The 21,091-nt window shown below is 48.5% G+C and overlaps 1 protein-coding gene across 4 annotated transcripts in view; it reads right to left on the bottom strand.

The window, feature by feature from the left end:
- Window positions 1-9,618: 9,618 nt before the first annotated feature.
- The window catches only part of LOC149331763 (membrane metallo-endopeptidase-like 1), a 607,819-nt gene continuing 596,346 nt past the window's right edge, over window positions 9,619-21,091 (bottom strand). For 3 of the 4 annotated variants that reach the window (XM_089556867.1, XM_089556868.1, XM_089556869.1), the window contains 2 exons: window positions 15,573-15,716; window positions 9,619-10,167 (listed from right to left, as the gene is read on the bottom strand). In XM_089556867.1, the coding sequence (XP_089412993.1) occupies window positions 9,817-10,167; window positions 15,573-15,716 (495 nt within the window). In that variant the 3' untranslated portion in view covers window positions 9,619-9,816. Of the gene's footprint in view, window positions 10,168-15,572; window positions 15,717-15,785; window positions 19,749-21,091 lie in introns of those variants that run through there. The other variant, XM_089556871.1, reaches the window with a different exon arrangement.

The raw sequence follows: 21,091 nt of genomic DNA, 5'->3' as shown, positions 1-21,091 counted from the left end.
CCAGGCGCGCAAGCCGGACCGCAACGGCCGGGCAGCGGCCGCTGAGCGGCGGCTGTGGCAAGAAATTTGCTCGTATTACAGTTGCTGCTTCTACCAGCAACTCGGCATTATTCAACGATCCTCAAAAATGATCTATTTTCCACACTTCTTGCTCCCACAGTTTATTATTTACGTGAATAAAAATCTTTAGCTCATTTTTATGACGCTAGCGGACGGGATCCAAGCTTGCCGGCCGGCCTGCAGACTCGCTGTATTTTACATTCGCACCAGAAATGACAAAACAGCCATGCTATCAGAAAGGCTCCCTGTGATGTTCGAGCAGTGGCAGCATGCCGAGCTTTCTGCAACGACGCCGCCTGCGGACGCGCCGGGCGATGAACTGCGAGGCTTGCCGGCAGCCCTGGTCGTCGCTAAGCCTATCTGGTTTTGCATCGATACTATCGATACCGCAGCTGAGCGAGGGAGCTTCGGAACTGGTCAGCGCTGTAAAAGGTACTACTCTCGAACTGTGAACCTGTCCCATAATGAAATAAAGATATGCTCGATTTTCGCGACGCCAGCGCAGCTAGCAAATGCCAGCTATGCGAGCGGCGACCAGGCAGTAAATAAAGCGGTCATGAGATGAAATTTGCTTGTATCGCCGAATTAAATACTGCCAGCAACTCGGCATCAGCCAAAGATCCTCAAAAATGATTCATTTTTGGCATTCATCTATTCCAGGGCTTGTTATGAGCGTGAACAAATAATACTAGCGTGTTTTTCTGACGCCGGCGGCCGGCATCCAGGCTGACAGGCCGGCCCCGAGAAACGCGCCCCCGCGTCATTATGATGCTGGCGCTGTGCGCGCTTGCATTCTGCCCCTTGTGAGTGCGACGCGCCGCGTGCGGCCTGTCATTGACATCGGTTGGGCGCAGGCGGCGAGCTGCTGTCAGTCGTTGTTACGCCGCTCGCACCGGCACGTCGCGCGCCCGGCAAGTAGCAGTCATGCCGAGAGCCCGTGACATCTCTGCCTGCGGGAGCCCCGACCGTGAACCTCCGAACCCGGTCGTGGACTCGAGTCTTTATCTCTATCGCAAGGGGTGGGTTGACTCGCAGCCCCGTCTGCAAATTATGCCTAACCCTCTTCACGCTTCTGGAATATATTTTTCTGCAGGAAAGAAGAGAAGCGCGGAGCCGATGCGCGCCGCGATAGCTGACTCGTTTGTATCGAGTTCATGTAAACAGAGAGTCGTCGAGATGGGCTGACCTTGCTCATCTCGATTCTCTGACTCAAACCACCGCTGTCAAGGAACACCGCCTAGATAGGTTCACGTAAACAAGGCTATATCGAGCCGCTGATACTTAAGCCAAGGAGGATGGAGAAGCAGAACCGAAACCGAAACTGGTCCCAGGTCAGTGGGCGCATTTGTTTTTCAGTCCCGGACTGTCCGGGACTACTTGCGGACTCGAGTCCGGTATTTGTTTTTCTCGGGCAGCCCGAAAGCTCCGCCCACCTGCTTGCATCGCCATAGCAACGCGTTCGTTTTTAGCCTATGGCAGTCCGCGGGGTGCTTGGGGCTGCTGAGAAGGCAGCAGACGATAGCTGCGCGCCGCGCTGGCAGCCATATTAAGTTAGACTCCGTGTGCATTTTGAGTGCTTTTCGTGTCCCTGGAGGTCGATATCATGCGTTAAACCTTCACATGAGCTCCGTAGCTCCTCTCTGAGCCATCGCAAGACTTTTTGTTCTTGCATCTTCGTTTATTTTCTTGAAATCCACCGCACACGGACGCGCGTTCGGAGCTGCGAGCGCGTATTGTTTGCTCGTGTCGTCAAGAGGTTCTTGTTCGCTTGTTTTGCCACATGCTGTCTGTACGCTTACCTGAAAGCATCGCAGGTGAACCACTCGTATACTGGAGCAGCTATAGAGCTTGTTGTCAACATTTTTGCGGAGGCTTTCGTCTATCCGCCTTTCCGCAACGAGTTGGGCTACTTTGTGCGAACTTCGCCGCAAGCAGTAGCGGCGAGCATACCTCCGAAGCTGAGTTCTGTAATGCACCTACGCTAAGCTGACAGTACAGTCTTTAAATCGACTCAGTATCATGATCGAGCGCACGGCGTTGCTTCGGCGTTGCTTCGGCGTTGTAGTGGCCGTGGCTTGCATCGTCTGCTAGCAGATGACAGCGTCCTTGTACGGTAACCGAGGGGGAGCCCGACTCTGGCGCCGTGTTCGAAAGCAGCCTATGGCAAGTAGGTCATGTGACCATGACGCTTTTCCTGTCCGAGCGGAAGCCGAGACCTGCCAGCAAGTAGTCCGGGACTGGAAAAACAAATGCGGCCAGTGATTGATGTATGACCACGCGCTGCAGTTTAACAGAGTGTAATTACGCGTGCAAATAATTGGAAAACATTGTTTCACTTTCTGAATTTCTCATAAAGCTATTATTTTAGGGCAAACGAAAGTTGAAGATATCCGTACGTTTCTGAAGATCTTAAAATGACGTAGTCGAGTAGTGCGTGTTCCACCCGACGGCGGCGCATGGTCGTTTCATGAGCACAAAAAGGCAGCGATTTCGAACGGGCTTTATTAAATGCAGACTCAATATTGAGTCGAAATATTTCGGAATCAGCATGTCTAATGTTTATGGAAGCAGTAAAAATTAAAACCGGGCAGCTTCATTTTCTTTTCACAACCCCTTTAAAGGACATCTGTTCGTGCAGCCACGGGTTCGACTCCCAGTCATGAATATTTTCTACACACGAATATGAGCGAAAGCATGGATTTGTGCTACGCAGAAGACGACGGTGAGCAGGCAGTGCCGCAGGACGGAGCAGATGGAAGCTGATGAAGACGACGCTCTCCAATGCACAGCGCGAGTGGGTGGTGCAGTCTAACGCGAGGCGTGTTGGCTGCGGCGATAGCTTAGTGGTCTCGCTGAGCGGCCCTTAAAGGAGATCTGTTCGTGCAGCCACGGGTTCGACTCCCAGTCATGAATATTGATTCATTTACTTATTCAAATTTCTTTGGAGGATAAATTCTAGAGGCCCGTGTACTGTGCGATGCCAGTGCACGTTAAAAAACCCCAAGGTGGTCGAAATTTCCGGAGCCCTTCACTACGGCGTCCCTCATAGCCTGAGTTGCTTTGGGACGTTAAACCCCATAAACAAAACCAAATCTTTTTCATGGTTTTACCTCTAACTCTGCTGAAGGTCAAATTTGCATGGTCCGCGATTGAACCCCGAGGTCCCGCAGTGAAGCTTTCGCTTCAAAAACCTTTCTTTGTAAAGGTTCTTTTCAGACAGAATTGTTGTTGGTTGTAGATTGCGTTCATCGTTATTGAACAAATAAGTGGCAGCGCAAGGAGACGAGGACTAGACGAGACAACAAGGACGGCGCTGAACTTCCAACTTTTATTGCCAACGAATCGTGCGAACATATATGCACTCTGAACAATCCGGCGTCATCGTTAGTGCATGCGCAAATATGTCAGCTCTTTATCAGAAAGAGTGATAGAAGCGAAACTAACACGTGCTGCTCCCCGATTATATACCAACTCCGATTCAATGCCTTGAAGGAAAAAATTTTGAAGCCCTTCTGGCCGCCCACTGCCTTACGTGTAAAGAATGTTCCCCAGATCTTACTAGCACCGTCATTAGAAAAAAGAATAATCAACGTGTAACGCGCGAAATCTTTGAATCAGAGTTGATATATAATCGGGGAGAAGCATGTGTTAGCTCCGCTTCTATCACTCTCTCTGATAACGAGCTGACATATTTCCGCATGCACTGACGATGACGCTGGATTGTTCAGAGTGCATATATGTTCGCACGATTCGTTGGCAATAAAAGTTGGAAGTTCAGCGCCGTTCTTGTTGTCTCGTCTAGTCCTCGTCTCCTTGCGCTGCCATTTATTTGTTCAAGACATGGACAGTCTTTGTCAAAAGTTTAGAGCCCAAGGGGTTTGCTTCTAAGCCTTGTAGTGGGGCTCCTGTGTTATTCTTGGACGTCCTACCTAGTGGGGAAGGCACGACCAGAAATCTTCCTACCTTCAGGAAATTTGGAGTGCTGAAGATGCATTACGAACCACACAGTGTGGTTCAGAAGCAAACCCCCTGGTCTCCAAACTTTTGACAAAGGCTGTACCAACACGCCCAATTTTCCACGTTGTTCATCGTTAGTTCTTTTTACCTCTTTACGTCTGCCTTGTAGTCGCCGGATTCTTCATGGCAGCGTTCCCATCTCAAGACCCACTAGGTACGTTGTGGTGCGACGCCTCCGTACCCTGTTCCGTACAGCTGCGCCTCGAAGGTGCCTAGTGCGCAAGCTGCAGCTTATACCGGCCCCTTTGGCTGGGTGACTGCTGCTCTAGAACCTCATACGAAATTAACGACCAGATCGGCGGCGGCACCCCCTAAAGCCAGCTGCTTCCCGCATGCGTTTCTAGCAATCTCTAGTAATCCGAAATATCCTCCGTGAACAGCAGCGGATCGCAGTCCAGCGTGATGACTCAATGCTAACAATGGAGAACAATCCTGAGAACGTACTTAGAGATTCGGGTTTCTGGAGAAGAGTATTCGTTTCGCTCTGGCTAGTTGAGAACCCAGCCTCGACGATTGAAATGACATCAGCGGTTTTCTTTCTTCAGCGACTATTCACAAGGCTAGTTATCTTGGGACATGTTCTGTCGCTCGGCGACCAATCACCTACATTACAATTGACGGGCGTATCCTTATCATTCGTACACTTTCCGTGTGCAGCTTGGGCAGGTATTCAAGAACAGAGCAATTTATTTGCATGCATAAATGGGCTACTTGCGTTATGCACCGCAATGTTTTCGCAAAAACGGAAGTCTTGAGACAAGCTCCACCGTAAGGGTATGGCGCGTTAGAGTTAACGTGCCCCTTCAGCGGCACTGGGTCTTCATTGCATACCACTTCGTTGACGTCTTTTTTTTCTCAATATTTTTTGCTCGAATTTTCTTTACCCTTTCCTTTTTTTTATTACAAGACATGTAAGACATTCTTTTAACCAAGTCCAAGGAACGTTTCTGAGCAGTCGTTTGTGATTTTTAGGGGCGTTTGTTCCATGGTCAACGTACTGTCGCCCGTGTCAGTAAAAAAGAGGGACACATGGTATCTCCACTTTAAAATTCCTACAAGGGTGTCGAGTGACGTATTCGCAGCCTTTCTGGAAGAACCATGCTCAATAATTTTGTACAAGAGAATTTTCAACGGGAAACAGTTAATGGACATCACTTTTTTATATATTGTAAGATTTCGTCATAACAGTCAATATATTCCCATATCTTCTGTCAGCAGACTTGCATTTATTTGCTATTAACGTTCTTGCTATCATGAACGTTCCCCATTGGCTTTCTTGGCCAGTATTCTAAGCATTGGCTTTCTAAGCCAGCGACGGAAAAACTTAAAAACAGAGATTCTGCTACAGATCAAAAGAATGAACCTTTACCGTTAGTATTTCCATAAAAGTACCTTATATTTGAATAATGAAAATTTTTCCCTAAAAATTTTGGAAATGGATTTCGCACTCTCGATTTGCAGTTGCCGTCGAAATGTGGGGAAACCAGCGTAGCGACTATAGCCATCAATGCGATGTCTCGTAATCAAAACAGAGCAAAACACACGACGAAAAGAGAGGTTAGTCCCCAACACAAATACTCAATCACTCCCTGTGCATTCTGTCAGCTAACAGTGCGTATAGCCATTGCATGCAGATACTTCAGAAGCGCAAGCTCCGAGCGGCACTCGCGCTGTGTGTTCCGGTGAAGCAGTTTGGTTCTTACTTCAGCTGTCGAATTGGTTCGTTTTTCCAGGCTGCGGGCGTTGCAAAATTGCGAAGTGCTTCTTTGTTAATTTTGAGTGCACGCTCATGGAGACATGCGCATTCGTGCACATCGTCAGTAAACGTATTAAGCGCTACACCAGCATGTGATCTTCCATGTTTTGTGTGAAATCTGAGAAATACGTCATGCACGCATCATCCCCTCTATTTTAGCTCATAGATTTCGCAGCGCGGGTCGTCAAGCAAGCAGTACGTATGGCGCCGGCACACAAAGCAGTGCTTTTCGCGAGGAAAACTTTCAACCAGGCAATGCACATTCGTCAATTTCAGGCATGCATCCTCTGCCGACAGCTATTCCTGGCTGTCGGTAGACTACTGTCCGGCGCAACGTACCCCGATTCGCTCCTGCTTTCAACGCACAGGGAGGAATTCACGAAAGTATAAATCTCAACTACCACCGCACTGCCAATCGCTTGGGTTTTCTGCAATGATTTATACTGAGTAATTAGTCAACAAACACGCGTAGCAGGGCGGCAGAAAGTCAGGTGGGCGGAGAAGATTAAGAAGTTCGCAGGGATACGATGGCCACAGCTGGCAGAGGACAGGGTTAACTGGAGAGACATGGAAGAGGTCTTTGCCGTATATTAGGTGTAGTCAGGCTGCTGCTGCTGCTGCTGATGATGATGAATCGACTGCAAATTGCGCCCTTTGATGAAAAATGCGCGTGTGTAGTGTTTTACGCAAATGTGATGTTGAATGAAATACCGAGGGCCACACGCTGGTGTCCTCGTTGCAGAGTTTTACGTGTTTAGCGAGATCAGCAGTTTGCCCGGCAGTCTGCGGCTGCCCTCGATATACAATACACGTAGTTTGCTTCTTATTCACCGGGCCTATTCCTACTACACGCGTGTGTTCAGACGGGATGCAAATGCACGCGATGCAGCCGAGAGCCCCACCGAAATAATGAGGAATGGAGGTTGCCTGTACTTGCTTCTTGCCGCCGTGACCACTGCTCTTTGACATTCGGTTGCCGGTTTACTGCCTAAGAGAACTTCTGGCTGGGCTAGTTGGTAATTCATTGCAAAGTTAAGGTGCCAAAACCACACACACACACACACACACACACACACACACACACACACACACACACACACACACACACACACACACACACACACACACACACACACACACACACACACACACACACACACACACACACACACACACACACACACACACACGCACGCACGCACACACACACACACACACACACACACACGAGAACGGCACACAGCGCCACTCACAACTAGTATATTTTGCAGCACCCACATGCATACGAGGGGGTACCCAAAAGAAACCGGACTAATTTTTTGAATCGGCACAGCTTCTGTGGTACCGCGTTTTGCCGCTAGGAGCGCATAGAACGAACATTTCAGAGTCACTAAGCCGAGTGCCATCGCTGAAGGAGGTCAGACTAGTTCAGGCAGAGTTTTAGAGTGACGACTGTTTTGTGTGAGCGTCGTTTTGCAATGGCTGATGTTCGTGAACAGCGTGCGCCGGTGAAATTCTGATTTTTTCTCGGAAAAAGTGGAACGAAAACTCTTGAATTATTCAGAAAGACGTTCAAGGACAATGCTATGGGGACAACTCAAGTATTCCTGAATTAAATTCTGAACAAAGCAACAGTCATGCCAATGGAAAACTTCAAATTCACCTCGCCTCAAGAAAGCTCGTCAGGTGAAACCAAACCTCGAAGCAATGCTGATTTGTTTTTTCGACGTGAGAGGAGTCGTCCATTCAGAATTTGTTCCGGAGGGTCAGACAGTTAACCAGGCTTTTTGCTTGGATGTTTTGAAAAGATTGGGCAACAGTGTTCGGTGGAAGCGGCCTGATTTGTGACAGACGGGTGACTGGTTTTTCCACCATGGCAATGACCCTGCTCACACAGCCCTGTCTCTACGACAAATTCGGACCAAAAATGACATGACCTCTGTTCCTCAACCCTCATACTCACCCGACCTTGCCACGTGCTACTTTGTTTCGTAGAATGAAAAGACAGGTGAATGGAAAGCGTTTCGCTGATGTTGCTGAGGTGAAGAAAAAAACGACGGAGGGACTGTCAAGCATCACAAAAGATGAATTTAAACAATGTATTGAAAAATGGAATGAAGGATTCGACAAACGTATTATTGTAAGTGGAGACTACTTTGAAGGATATTAAAGGTCTGTGCTGAAAATTTGAACAAATAAGTTCAAACAAAAATAAGTCCGGTTTCTTTTGGGTACCCCCTCGTATATACACTCAGCCAGCGCCTAGTTTCCGGCCTTGCCAAGTGGCGCATCTGAATGGTCGGACTGCAAAGACGTCATAGGTATGACGCCGTGGCCGTTCATTTTTTGCTGGCGTTTTGAATGGAAAAAGTTTTCTGGACCTTCGTTTGAAGGTCAGCGACGCAACAACTTTACCCCGCGGAAACAAACTTTGATAGTTAAATTTCCGAGGAAAGAATGTATCCGCCTTGCTTAATATGATCATATTCTTTAGTGTGCCCTTGAAACCGGAAATGTCCCTGGTTTTCTTCCTAGAAATTCAGGCACAACCCGGGTCCTCCATGCTCCCTGGGCTTCTTGCATATCGAAGAAATATGAAATAACTAGGGAAGGAAGTGCACAGAGGGAGTGGGGAAGAAATGAGGATATTATCGACTTAAAGTGAAACGCGGGCAAAAAAATTGCGAGAACACTTTGGCAACTAAAGGGTTGAGAGGCGAAAGCCGAGGACGCTATGCAGTGACGATTTCCGGTGGATGTGACGTCACACCGTTCCCATGGCTCTATCGATACCAAAATTATACATATTTCAGGGATCATAAGTGTTAATTACGCTTAATATTATACATCTTTCCATCCAATTTGAAACAAATCTGAAGTTCTGCCAACCATTCTGTGCCAGTTTTCCCTATGCCGTGACGACTCAAGTCGGATGTGACGCCACACCGCTCTCGTTGCTATATCGACACTCAAATTATACATTGTTCGGGGTTCTGACGTTTTTTCGACCAGTCTGTGGCAATATTCACTATGCCGTCACGACTTCCAGTGGATGTGAAGTCACATTGTTCCCGTGGCTATATCGGCGTCCGCGCTTTTTCGACGCAATTTCGACATTTTGGCCTATAATTAATTGATCTACAGTCAAGAAACTTGGCTTCTAGGTTCATTTTTCCTCCTCTATCTGAAGCAATCACTGGTTTTCTTCTGTGTTAGTTCCTGAGTTAAACGCGTGTGACACGTTTTATTAACGGACGGATGACAGTATGAGCCATTAAAGGCTTTCGCATGAATAATTTACTGTGGGCACTTAAGGCTACTTCCTTACTGCGAATGCCAAGGCATGCACGCAGGGTGTTCGGCGGTGTCCAGGGGGGTACTACTCTTAGTGGCCTGCGAAGCTGATGTGTTTACGCCGCCGGAATGGAAGTTGATGAAGAATATGACACACAAACTCAGCGTGAGAGACTGGAGAATGACCTTATAATTAATAAAACAATGTAATACGAGCACTCCTTACAAAAGAAGTTTTAGACAGTCTATAGGGTGTCTATAGACTTCTGTCTGTAAAGTCTATAGACTTTTTATAGACAAACGTCTATAGGCAATACAAATGCTATAGACAATCTATAGACAATCTAGATTTATGGTAATACACTTTTACTAGACTTTTGTCGATAGACAGTCTATAGACTATGAATAGACAAAAAGCAATATCTATAGGAAGTCAATAGAGTCAATAAGAACTCTATAGACGGTCTATAGACCGTTTTTATAAGGGACTAATAATAAAACCATAATACAAGCATTATATTTAGTAAAGCAAATTACCCTCAGATAAAAATTAAGGAATTAAGGTAGCACTCAATATATTCAAAGTGTTTACTGTAGTGATAACAACTGCATCCCAAAGCACATGTTTACGTAACAATTGAAAGCAAATAGTCCGAGCCAGAGCAGAGTTCATTCCAGTGTCGCGACTTTTACCAGAAGCTGCACTTCTTAACGGGGTTCATAGGATCACCCCGTTTGCAAGAGAATGCCTCGGCGAACTGGGGCATGTTTCTCAGGGGCACGATGCAGCGTGACCGGCTGTGCCAGTATCGGCCGCCTGGCGAACGCCGAGTTCCTGGAAGTGTGGAGCACCACTTAAGGCAGTGCGAAACAAAGAAAATCTGTTCGGTCGTGAGGTTGGCGTGTGGCAAGATCTCCCTACGCTCGGCTGCCGGAAGACTCCGATAGGCGGCGTAAGCTAGCTGGATGCCCCCGAAGTCGACGAACCCTTCCGAGTCGATCGTCGTGTCCAGAGTTCTAGCCCTTGATTCAGATTCAGCCTGCGCATTGAGAATAAATCCTGCATTCACTGACGGCGAAGAGCACATCTCCCAGCGTGAAACGTCCTTATGGTCGTTATTTCAAGGAAGAAAGCAACGACTGGCGCTGTTTACCCGAAGCATTAGTGCAGTGACCAAAGGCATTGGTGCTCAAAGAAGACAAACAGGAAGATTCACACTTTTCCTGAACCTAGTATAGAGTGAATACTGATCGATGAATCAGCAAAAGCACAAGATGCTTCCAATTGTTCATCCATGAAATTGTGCGACGAAAGTTTTATTTGAGATAGATACTCCCAAACTCTACACACCTAAACCGATTTAAACTCGTAACTTTTCAGCGCACCGGCACAAGGCCAAAGAAAAGAAGCAGGAAGGGAAGAAGGACGAACACAGCGCTGACTGTCACCTGTTTATTTAGGTACGCACACACAGCTTAAATACACACAGACCAGCGCAGGCGCACAGCGTGCAAGGTAACCAAGAAAAAAACAACTGGTTTCACATCTTTAGCCCAAAAACTTTGAAAGGAACATCTTTTCTGCAGTATACAAAAGCACTGAAGCATCGCTGACACATTCTGTTCGTGCTCTCTATATATAATATGCCTCTATCTTTTCACGGGTTGTTTTTGATTTGCTTCTGCTCAGAATCTTCATTCCCGAAAAAAACGATGTACAATCCTTGCAAGTAGCACAGTGCTCGACAAGGTTAGCACCTTCAGCATTCCTTAGGTCGCTTGCGTGCTCCCGAAAACTATGAGTTTAAATCAAATGTACCAACTATCCTAAGAACTAACTCTACACTGAAATCGGTTTTCACCCGCCCTGGAGACTTTATAGCCGATAGTATACGTGTCATTAATGACAACGACTGAATGGCTGACTTTATAGACTGACAAATGGAGAAATTAGTCTCTCCAGCTAATAACAACTCAAATCACTTAACTTTACACCAAAAGACGCTTTTAAGACACCGTAAACCATAGCAACACACAACTTGAAGTAAATGTTAACTACGTTTTCGAAAACAGCTCATTTTGTCAGGTGGCTGAACACACAAGTCGTTACAAACTCTGACACAAGCATGTCACTTCGACTTCAAATAAAGTAACAAATCATCTCTCGTCAATAAATGAACGCGCGACCGTGTAAATGTCAGGCAGCACCTTTCTGATTTGCACCATAGCATCGTAACCTGTTTCGTTGATTTGTAAGTCGAACAGAATGAAAAGCTGGGCTAGTTGTAGGTTGTTCACGATGAAAATTTCTGGGCGCGAACAAACAAAAGACAAAAGACAAACAAAAGAACAAACAAAAGACAAACAAAAGAATAAACAAAAGACAAACAAAAGAACAAACAAAAGATGGTTTAGGTTTGGTTTATGGGGTTTTAACGTCCCAAAGCGACTCGGGCTATGAGAGACGCCGTAGTGGAGGGAACCGGAAATTTCGACCACCTGGGGTTCTTTAACGTGCACTGACATCGCACAGTACACGGGCCTCTAGAATTTCTCCTCCAAAGAAATTCAACCGCCGCGGCCGGGATCGAACCCGCGTCTTTCGGGTCAGCAGCCGAGCACCATAACCACTGAGCCACCGTGGCGGCACAAAAGACAAACAAAAGACATGGAACAAACAAAAGAAAAGGCGTGGTTTCTTCTCTGTCTTTTGTTTGTTCGCGCCCACAAATTTTCATCATTTGTAAGTCGCCTCAAGGCTTTCATGTGTACCAAATTTTGTTCGCTTTGCAAGTCAAACCTCGAACTATGTTTCCACCGGACGTGCTGCTAATAGAAGTGTGGCGCAATCGCAGTGACCTTAACCTTTGGAAAGCGCAAGGGTGGTGCTCGTCGACTCACCGACAGTGTTACTGACGACTGGCTTATTCATACATTTTTTTTTTAAATCAGGCACAACCATGTTGTGTGACGCGCGTATCACTTGCCAAGCGTCCATTACCGCCTTAAAAGCTATAGGAAACGACTATACAATACTTTCTATGGTCTCAATACCAAAAATTCGTGTCCGCCCGGAGCTCCGTCCCCATTTTGCACACCCCTTTCAAACGCTGTACCTAAGAAACAAAGCCAAGTATCTACCAGTTGGTGTGAACGCTTCAACAGCGATTAGTTACATCGACTCTTAGAGCACCTTTTCGTCAGCGAGGATCTTGGCAAGGAGCTTAACGCTGCTCTGAAGAGCTCGGAAAGCACATGTGCATAGGAACTTATAAGAAAAATCAGCAACACTTTGGCGTGATTTAGCATTTTAAGTTGTTTGGTTTATTGTGGCTTAACATCCCAAAGCAACTAAGGCTATGAGGGATGGCGTAGTGAAGGGCTCCGGAAATTTCGGCCACCTGGGGTTCCTTAACGTGTACTGACATCGCACAGAACTCGGGCCTCTAGAATTTCGCTCCATCGAAATTCAGCCGCCGCGGCCGGGATCGAACCAGCGTCTTTCGGGCCAGCAGCCGAGCACCGTAACCACTCAGCCACCGCGGCGGGGCGCATTTTAAGTTGTATTATGAGAACTCCACTTAATACGAACTTTAAATATGAGAAACGTCATCCGGTTGATCTTCATGTTTCATATAAGTTGCCTCGACTGTAGTGCAATGAATTCCGCACGCCGCGATGGTGGTCGGTCTACTTGGTGCTAAAAAAGTTATCGCAATAGCGGAATTACTTCCGTATGCCATTAGCCAATGCTCTTTTCTTGCGGAAGCAACACTAGCTACACTCTTAGAAAAAAGGGACTAACAGGGGCCAGAGATTAGGGTTTTTGGGGACAAACTGACGTGCCACTGGAATTCGTCCTTTTTGGGACTAACTGCAAAGGGTCTAACTGTTGGTCCGCTTAGAAGGCGGTGCAACAGTTCGTCCCCGGGAGCAGACGTTTAATAAAAAAATGTAAATGGCGCGCGATTCCAAGCGTAATTTAGAGAGGGATAGTTTACAACAGAGCTCCACACAGATAACAACGATAAAGGAAACAAATAAACACACACGAAAACACCAGGACTCGAACCGACAACCTTTGGATCAGGAGCAGCGTACGGAAATGACTGGGCCACCACAGCAGAAACTCTCATATTGCCTGTCTTTACCACACGAACTGTTGTCAAAGGTAATGCTGTTTAGAGCACAGTATTGCGATTTTGCTGTCATGCTTTTGCAACAAGCTGCGTTAAGTTTTAATGCGCACGCACAGCGGTCTGAATCGCATTTTGGCCAAAAATGAAATGATGCACTGTGTGTACATTACGACCGGCACTTCACAACCACAACAGTTCTTTTCGTTTCTTTCTTTTTTTTTTGCTAAATGGTGTACTTATTTCAGGCAATTGGCAGCTGCATATGTACCCTGTTAGAAAAACAATATAGAAGGCCATGGTTCACCTCGTTTTTTGTTACTCGCGGGTAGAGGTGACAGGGAATTGACTGCTTGCCACTCACCGTTTCGCTAAGTGTCGCCGATACTCACACAGCATCCCATAAGCTAGTAAACAAATGGCAACGATATGAAACTACGTATACTTGCTCAACCCTAACCTTTACAACCCACATTTGACACGTATTGAAGCTCGTAGTAGTTGTTTATGCGATTGCACAGCTGCCAGCCGTTCCGGTTGCACGAAGCCTTTTTCTCACGCAAAAGAGTCTATCCGCTTCGTCACCGGCAGCGGCAGTGCTCTCACTGCCTTCAGACGACGTCCTGCGCTTCAAAAATCGAGTACTATTGCAGTCGAGGTCTTCTCGCGCGATTTTCGCGTGCTGCTATGCTACGATTCGCCCCCCGTTCGTCCCTTTCTCGGCAGTTAGTCCGTTGAATTTGCGCACGGCGCGCATTTGTGGCAACAAGAGTACCGTGTGCAAATTTAGGGACTAACGGGGCGCTTTGAGGACTTAAGTTCCCTTTTCTCCCCCCTGGGCCGGTTTTTTTTCGTAGCGTGTAGGTGTGAGCGATTTCGCGGAGCCCCGGAGAGCCCCAACTGCGCATGCCGAGGAGTGAGTGTCGGACAGTTACTGCGACAGTGATGTTTCCACAACTTCTGTTTTTCGCCTCCGTATTAACTTTATCCTACCATTACGGAGGGAGTGGTTATGGGGAGCCCCCCTTCAGTCGTCGAGTGACCGATAACTGTTGTATGTTTTTGTAGCGTGAGCTACACGGGCCGAGGTGGAGCAGTTTCGCGTGGCTCCTCGAGAGCCGTGCTGCGCATGCGCGAGGAGCAAGTGACGTCACTACGCACAGCTGGCGTGCCTCGCCGCGCGCGCTCGCCTTTTCCTTAAAATGACCGGAGTGTAAGACGTTTACAACGCCAACTCCAGTCAACACAATTGCTCTGTGGTTATGGCGCTCGGCTGCTGACCCGAAAGACGCAGGTTCGATCCCGGCCGCGGTGGTAGAATTTACAATGGAGGCGAAATTCTAGAGGCCCGTGTACTCTGCGATGTCAGTGCACGTTAAAGAACACCAGGTGGTCGAAATTTTCGGAGCCCTTCACTACGGCGTCTCTTATAGCCAGAGCCGCTTTGGGACGTTAAACAGCATAAACCAACAAACTAACAATGAACGCCGACCGCCTATGACTTCAGCGCCGCATTTATGGCACAACCTTGTCAATGCCTGCAGCCCACATCTCTCTCTCATCACCCTACGTATACCTACAAGCACGATCCACGCGTCCACTGACCCAGGGAGCCACTATGCGCACTTCCTTTCCTCAAAATCATCGGAGTGTAAAACGTTGTCAACGTCAACTCCAATGAACACAACGAACGTCGACGACTTATGGCACAACGTTGTCCATGCCAAAGCATGCAGCGCACACCTGTCACTACCGCCACTTAGCTTCCTTTAAAACATGGTTGAGGCACGGCCGCTCAATGGAGGCGCACTTGGTGCGCTCTCCATTGAGCGGCCGTGGTTGAGGTGTCCACTGTTTCAAGAGGGCAGTTATGCGCTTTCTCTCTGGTTCAGGTGTCCACCGAGATGTGGACACCTCGCCTTCACCTCACGCTACGTGTATCATGACATACCAGAGCTAAGCCACTGCAAATTTTCTGTGACCGCTCCAAACCCATCCAAGCTAATTCATGTCAACCAAAGCTAACAGGACCAGGGAGGAGAAAAAGATAAACAAAAAAGGGAACAAAAAGTAGGCCTTTGTGGAAAAAGAATTAACATTAGAGCGCTCGCCGACTGCTTTAACTCAACTGTAGCCCAGTTTAGCCAGTAATTTTTTCCATCTCCTTTCGCGCTCTTGAAAGAATGTCAGATTCCAACCAAATTATTCAACATGTTGTTTGGTTGAGAAGTTATTTTCATGGTGTGCTTTAATGTCAAACTGATTTGGCTTTCCCCCTGAAGACATTGACATCTGGGATGGTCACGTACCTGCGTGTAAGACGATCGGAGGCACAGCACTTTCGATGTGTACAGCTGCTTCGTCGGGGTGTTTTCGAAGCTGACCCGTTTTACCCAGGCGCTCCTAGTAATGCCTCCAACGTCAAAGGCGTGCATAAGTTCATGGCCGACGATCTGGGAGCATTGAAGAGAGCACATACAGTGAAAGGATTTTTCCGACAACGAAAAGAAACAGGGTTTTACCTTTGATAAGACGGCTGGTAAAAATTCAGGGGGCGTTTTGACTGTCTAAAGTGGGTAGAGGCGGAAGCGCACCACCTTCGCTGTTTCTGTGGCACTGTGGCGTCACGTATATTTGAGTACTAATTACTAAGTGATGGCAAATCACTAATTAATTGTTATTTACTGATTAATGCCTGAATGCTAATTAACTGCTAATTAATGACGCTTAAGCTTCGCCTTTAGGAGTGGAACGCGACAGCGCGTTGTAGCGCTGCCAGGGAGTCCACGGAACGCCACCACCCGTTCGGCGCGATGCCTTGCCCTTTGAACGCAACGCTTTTTGAGGAAAGGAAATGGCGCAGTAATTCTCTGTCATCTCGGTGGACACCTGAACCGCACCGTAGAGGAAGGGAGGTGGGAGTGAAAGAAGATAGATAAAGAGTAGCCGTAATGAAGAAAATGAAAATTGTATTTGAGGAAAGGAAATTACGCAGTAACTGTCTCACATATCTCGGTGGACACCCGTCAAAATTCAGGGGGGCACTTTTTTGACCTAGAGTGGGGTCACTGATGTGTGGTTAAGATGTTAAGCTTCGCCCCTAAGAGTGGAACGCGACAGCGTCTTGCAGCGCTGCCAAGGAGTCCATAGAACGCCATCGCCCATTCGGTTCTACGCCTCGCTTGTCGGTAAATTGGTTTTTGAGGAAAGGAAATGTATCTGTCTCTCATTTGTCGGTGGACACCTAAACCTCGCCGGAAGGGAATGGAGGAGGATGAGAGTGAGTGAAGACACCGTATTCACTAGACGCGCCTTTGTTCATTCCAAACCATCGAGCTGGCATGGCGGAGTCGATGGTTTGGAATGGCCGAGTCAATAAATAAAAAAAAAAAGCTGGCATGGCGGAGTGGATAGCGTGCTCGTCTCTCACGCCGAAGACCGGGGTTCGATTCCTGAGCTCGACCAATTTCTTAATCGCTTTTATTTATTTATATGGCCTGACTAGTAAAGCTAATTGGGTAATTAAGCAATTAACTAAGCTCAGTCCCACTTACTTGGAGCATCACTATACGATCCCTTCAATTGGTTGTATGGTTACTAGCCAAAGTGCAATTGGCCCCGTTTGAAATTCGCGCACTGTGACGTCACGACCTTTTCCACTAATTGAAAAGCGTGACATTTTCTGTCGACAACTGCTGCTTACAACGATGAGACATTAAAGGCTTCCGCCTTAAAATGTACAAATGGCCACATATTATAGCACGGATTTCCACTGCCGCGTTCATTCTCGTCGAGATGCAGCTGAGGTGCATGTATCCGAGATGCAATGCTAAACTCAAAAAGATTCGGTTTCAGGGTGCACCTTCTTAGGGTGGCAATTCTTAAAACTCTGAAACGTGCCGGTAACGTGGCACAAGTAGTGTTTTTCAAAGGAATATGCCTTTGACAAGAGCAACTAGTCTGCTGTGACAGTGGAGAAATTTAATTGGCGTTTAAGTGTCTACACTGCGGTCGGCACTCTTCGTCAGCCGCGTTGATATCTTGTCTGATGTGAACCTGAGGCTTTCTGAGAAGTTTTAATGGCAGTCTGGTTACCCTTAGCGATAACGGGAACCTTCTGGGAACTTACGTGTGGTTGCCATTGCCCTGCAGTGATACACACCCTTCCACCCTTTTACACGTGCCACAGAAGATTTATAGCAACCAGAATGGACGCCTTCGTGATTTGAGGAGCCGCTGGTGTGCCACTATCTCACTCGTCTTCACGAAATCCGTCCCGCATACTATTTACATTCCGTACAACTTGAACATAATTTTCCAACTCTCAGATGAAAAAGCATATGACGTTTGACTTCGGGCTTGTTGACTCTACCAATATGCTGACACAGTGAAGACACTGCCTGGCCAAGCGCATGGATTTGACGGCGATGTGTTCCACCAGGTTCCACACGAGCAAAGAACAATGCTGTACAATCTCTAAAGACAGCCGTCCTTTCCTCTTTGCACAGTGCTACCGCCAAAAGTTATGCGCAGCACCGCGACTCTTTCAATTCAAGCTGTTGATGAGCGGGAACATCCCACGTCTAACGGCTGATCCGTCTGAGCAATGATGCAAGTACAATTTCACCCTGAGAAAGTGAAAACAAACTGACAGCTGCCAAGGGTTGGAGGCAGATAACCAAATCCTATGGTTTTCCGGCTTGTCTCTACTCTTCAGGAGGCCTTTTGCAGCCTGAGCTTCACTGGCAGATGTTGAGCCGTTTCGCGTGGCTCCTGGAGAGCCGTGCTGCGCATGCGCGAGGAGCAAGTGACGTCACTACGCACAGCTGGCGTGCCTCGCCGCGCGCGCCCTCGCCTTCCTTTCCTTAATATGATCGGAGCGTAAAACGCTGACAACGCCAACGCCAATGAACACAACGAACGCCGTCGGCCTATGGCTTCAGCGCCGCGTTTCTGGCACAACGTTGCCAATGCCAACGCATGCAGCACACACCTGCACTACCGTCACTTCGCTTAAGAGTCACTTACATAGCTCCAAGAGGGCAGTTATGCGCCTTCATTGTAGTAACAGGAGTCGGGAAGGAGGGATGATAGCGGGATAGGGTAAAGGGTAAGGGGAGAGTGTGTGTCTGTAGTCTGCGCCAGAGTACTGCGTGTTTGTTATCTAGGGAAAGGTGGAACGGGGGTAGATCTGGCGTGAGGCTCTGTACGCCTGCGTCAGCTCGCTGAGTGAGTGCATGCGCTCCTTCGTGAATCCCGGAACCAAGGCCACCTGAGCCCAGTTAAACAACCTCGGGCTAAAAGGCTGGCGTCCTCGTTTCCGGGATTCCCGAAGTGCGCAGGCAGCCATATCAGCTCCACTTGGCGGGGTGGGGGTGCATCGGGCGAGTCCAGTATGCCGAAAGTAGGGACATGGACTCGGCCTCGAGCAAAATTTACAATGGCAGTTTTAGAGTCACTGAAAATATATCGGGCTTCCGTGCGGGTGATAGCAAGTGCAATGGCGGCTTCCTCGGCAGCCGCTGGTGAGGTGTCTGGAGGGAGAGGTAGTGTGAGGATGGTGGATGAAAAGCTGATTTCAGTTTTCAAGCGAAAGGCTTCACTAGGCTCGTCGACGCCGCGCTTCGCGTGAGCCGGAGGCCAGATTTGACACTTCTGCGCATGCGCAAAAGCGAGCGACGTCACGCACAGCGCAGGTGGCCGCCGACTCCGTAATAAAAAAAAGAATAAAAATAAGCACAGAAACGAGAATAAAAAAAGAAATGAAAGAACTAAAATATCATAATTAAAAAAAAATAAAAGATAAACAGTGCGCCAAGAAAAAAACATATCTCGGTGGATACCCGAACCGCGCCGTGAGGGCCTTAACAAAATGAAATGAAAATTGGCTTTAAGGAAAGGAAATGCCTGTCTCTCATATCTTGGTGTACACCCAAAAGGAATGGACACCACAGTACATGTCTCTACAGGAACCTTCTGAGACAGCACCGTATTAACTACACGCGCGTCTCCTCCTCCTCCTCCGTACAGGCAGTGTGTGGACGGCCGACGGCTTCCACCGTTATCGTGGTGCTCCCAGTGCATTGTGCGCGAACTGCGACAGCCATGACGTCAAACCAAGCCTAACTTCGCTTGTATATCCACGCTTAACCACAGCTAAGCCACTGCCAATTTTTTATTGCGAAAGCGATACTGCTAGCAGTTTGTGCCTTCAGCGTGGCACGGCGGTAGTTACCATTGACCTTTAGCTTGACCTCTGTCGTGACGTCACACCAGCTGCGAAAAACGAGGGCCCCAGCTCGCGCCGTCAGTGTGGAGCGGCGGTAGCTGCCAACAGCGGTGAGCGGTGCGGTTCGGGTGTCCACTGAGATGACAGAGAATTACTGCGTCATCTCCTCCTCAAAAAGCCTTGCGTTCAAAGGGCAAAACGGGTGGTGGCGTTCCTCCCTTCCTGTGCGGTGCGGTTCGGGTGTCCACCGAGATGACAGAGATGATGATGATGAAAACTTTATTTATAACAAGGGAGTTTTGGACACGTCGGTCCTTGGGCCCCCGCACGGCCCCACTGCACTCAAACGTTCATGTCCCGGAGGCTCATGACGCTGGCAGCCCGGCCGGTGGCGATGGCTTGCTTGGCCGGGTCCTCGGAGCGCAGTAGGGTCTCCCAAGCCTCCCATGAGGTAAGGTGCTCCAGGCCCCGCGGGGGAGGATCCGCCAGGCAGAGGAAAAGAATATGGTCGAGGGTGGCTTTGGGGTGGTGGCAGAGGGTACAGGAAGGGTTCGTGTGGACTGGGTGATATCGCGAGCGTATATAAGGGGAGGGCAAAGTGCGTGTTTGGAGCCGCCTCCAAAGTGTCTGATGGTAATTGTCGAGGGAAGGATGAGGTGGGGGGTAGAGCCGACGCTCGGCTTTGTAGGCCTGCGTCATTTCACTGAATGAGTGCATGCGCTCCCGCGAGAACCCCAGGTCGGAGGCCGCCGGTGCCCGGTTGAGAGAAGCTCGGGCTAAAGCGTTGGCGGCCTCGTTTCCGGGATTCCCGGAGTGGGCAGGCACCCATATCAGCTCCACATGGCGGGGCGGGTGCGCGGCGAGGGAGTCCAGTATGCGAAATGCAGGGACGTGAACTCTCCCGCGAGCAAAATTTAGTATGGCAGTTTTGGAATCTGACAGTATATATCGCGCCTCCGTGCGGGTGATGGCCAGGGCAATGGCGGCCTCTTCGGCCTCCTCCGAAGTGGCAGTAGGGGTTATGTGAAGTGTGGCAATGGGTTGGAGGGAGGGGTTCGTGATGGCGACAACCGCGTCCTCGCCCGTGCATGCGGCATCCACCCAAACGGCATACGGTTCCGTGCCATAGTATTTGTGGAGTGCCCGTGAGCGAGCTCTGCGGCGGGGTTCGTGGTAGGTGGGATGCATGTTTTTGGGGGGAGGTTTAATAAATAAATCGCGGTGAATGAGGCGGGGTACCTGGAGCTGTGTGGGATCGGTAGCTGGTAGGCGTATACCGAGGGTGTGTAGGATGTGTCTCCCGGTGGTGGTTCTCGCGAGACGTATGACAGAGAATTACTGCGTAATTTCCTTTCCTCAAAAAGCGTCGCGTTCAAAGGGCAAGGCATCGCGCCGAACGGGTGGTGGCGTTCCGTGGACTGCCTGGCAGCGCTACAACACGCTGTCGCGTTCCACTCCTAAAGACGAAGCTTAAGCGTCATTAACTAACTTTGATAACATAACCCTTACTAAGAGCACCACCAAGACACACCACCAGCCAACCTAGGTGGTGGTGGTGAAAACTTTTAATTTCTGAAATAGAGTTTGGGAGCCACAGAG

This window comes from Amblyomma mixtum, chromosome 8 (genome assembly GCF_055824585.1).
Source record: "Amblyomma mixtum isolate Tamu chromosome 8, ASM5582458v1, whole genome shotgun sequence".
In the NCBI taxonomy this organism is placed as follows: Eukaryota; Metazoa; Arthropoda; class Arachnida; order Ixodida; family Ixodidae; genus Amblyomma; species Amblyomma mixtum.
This window is presented reverse-complemented; position numbering and strand designations above follow the sequence as displayed.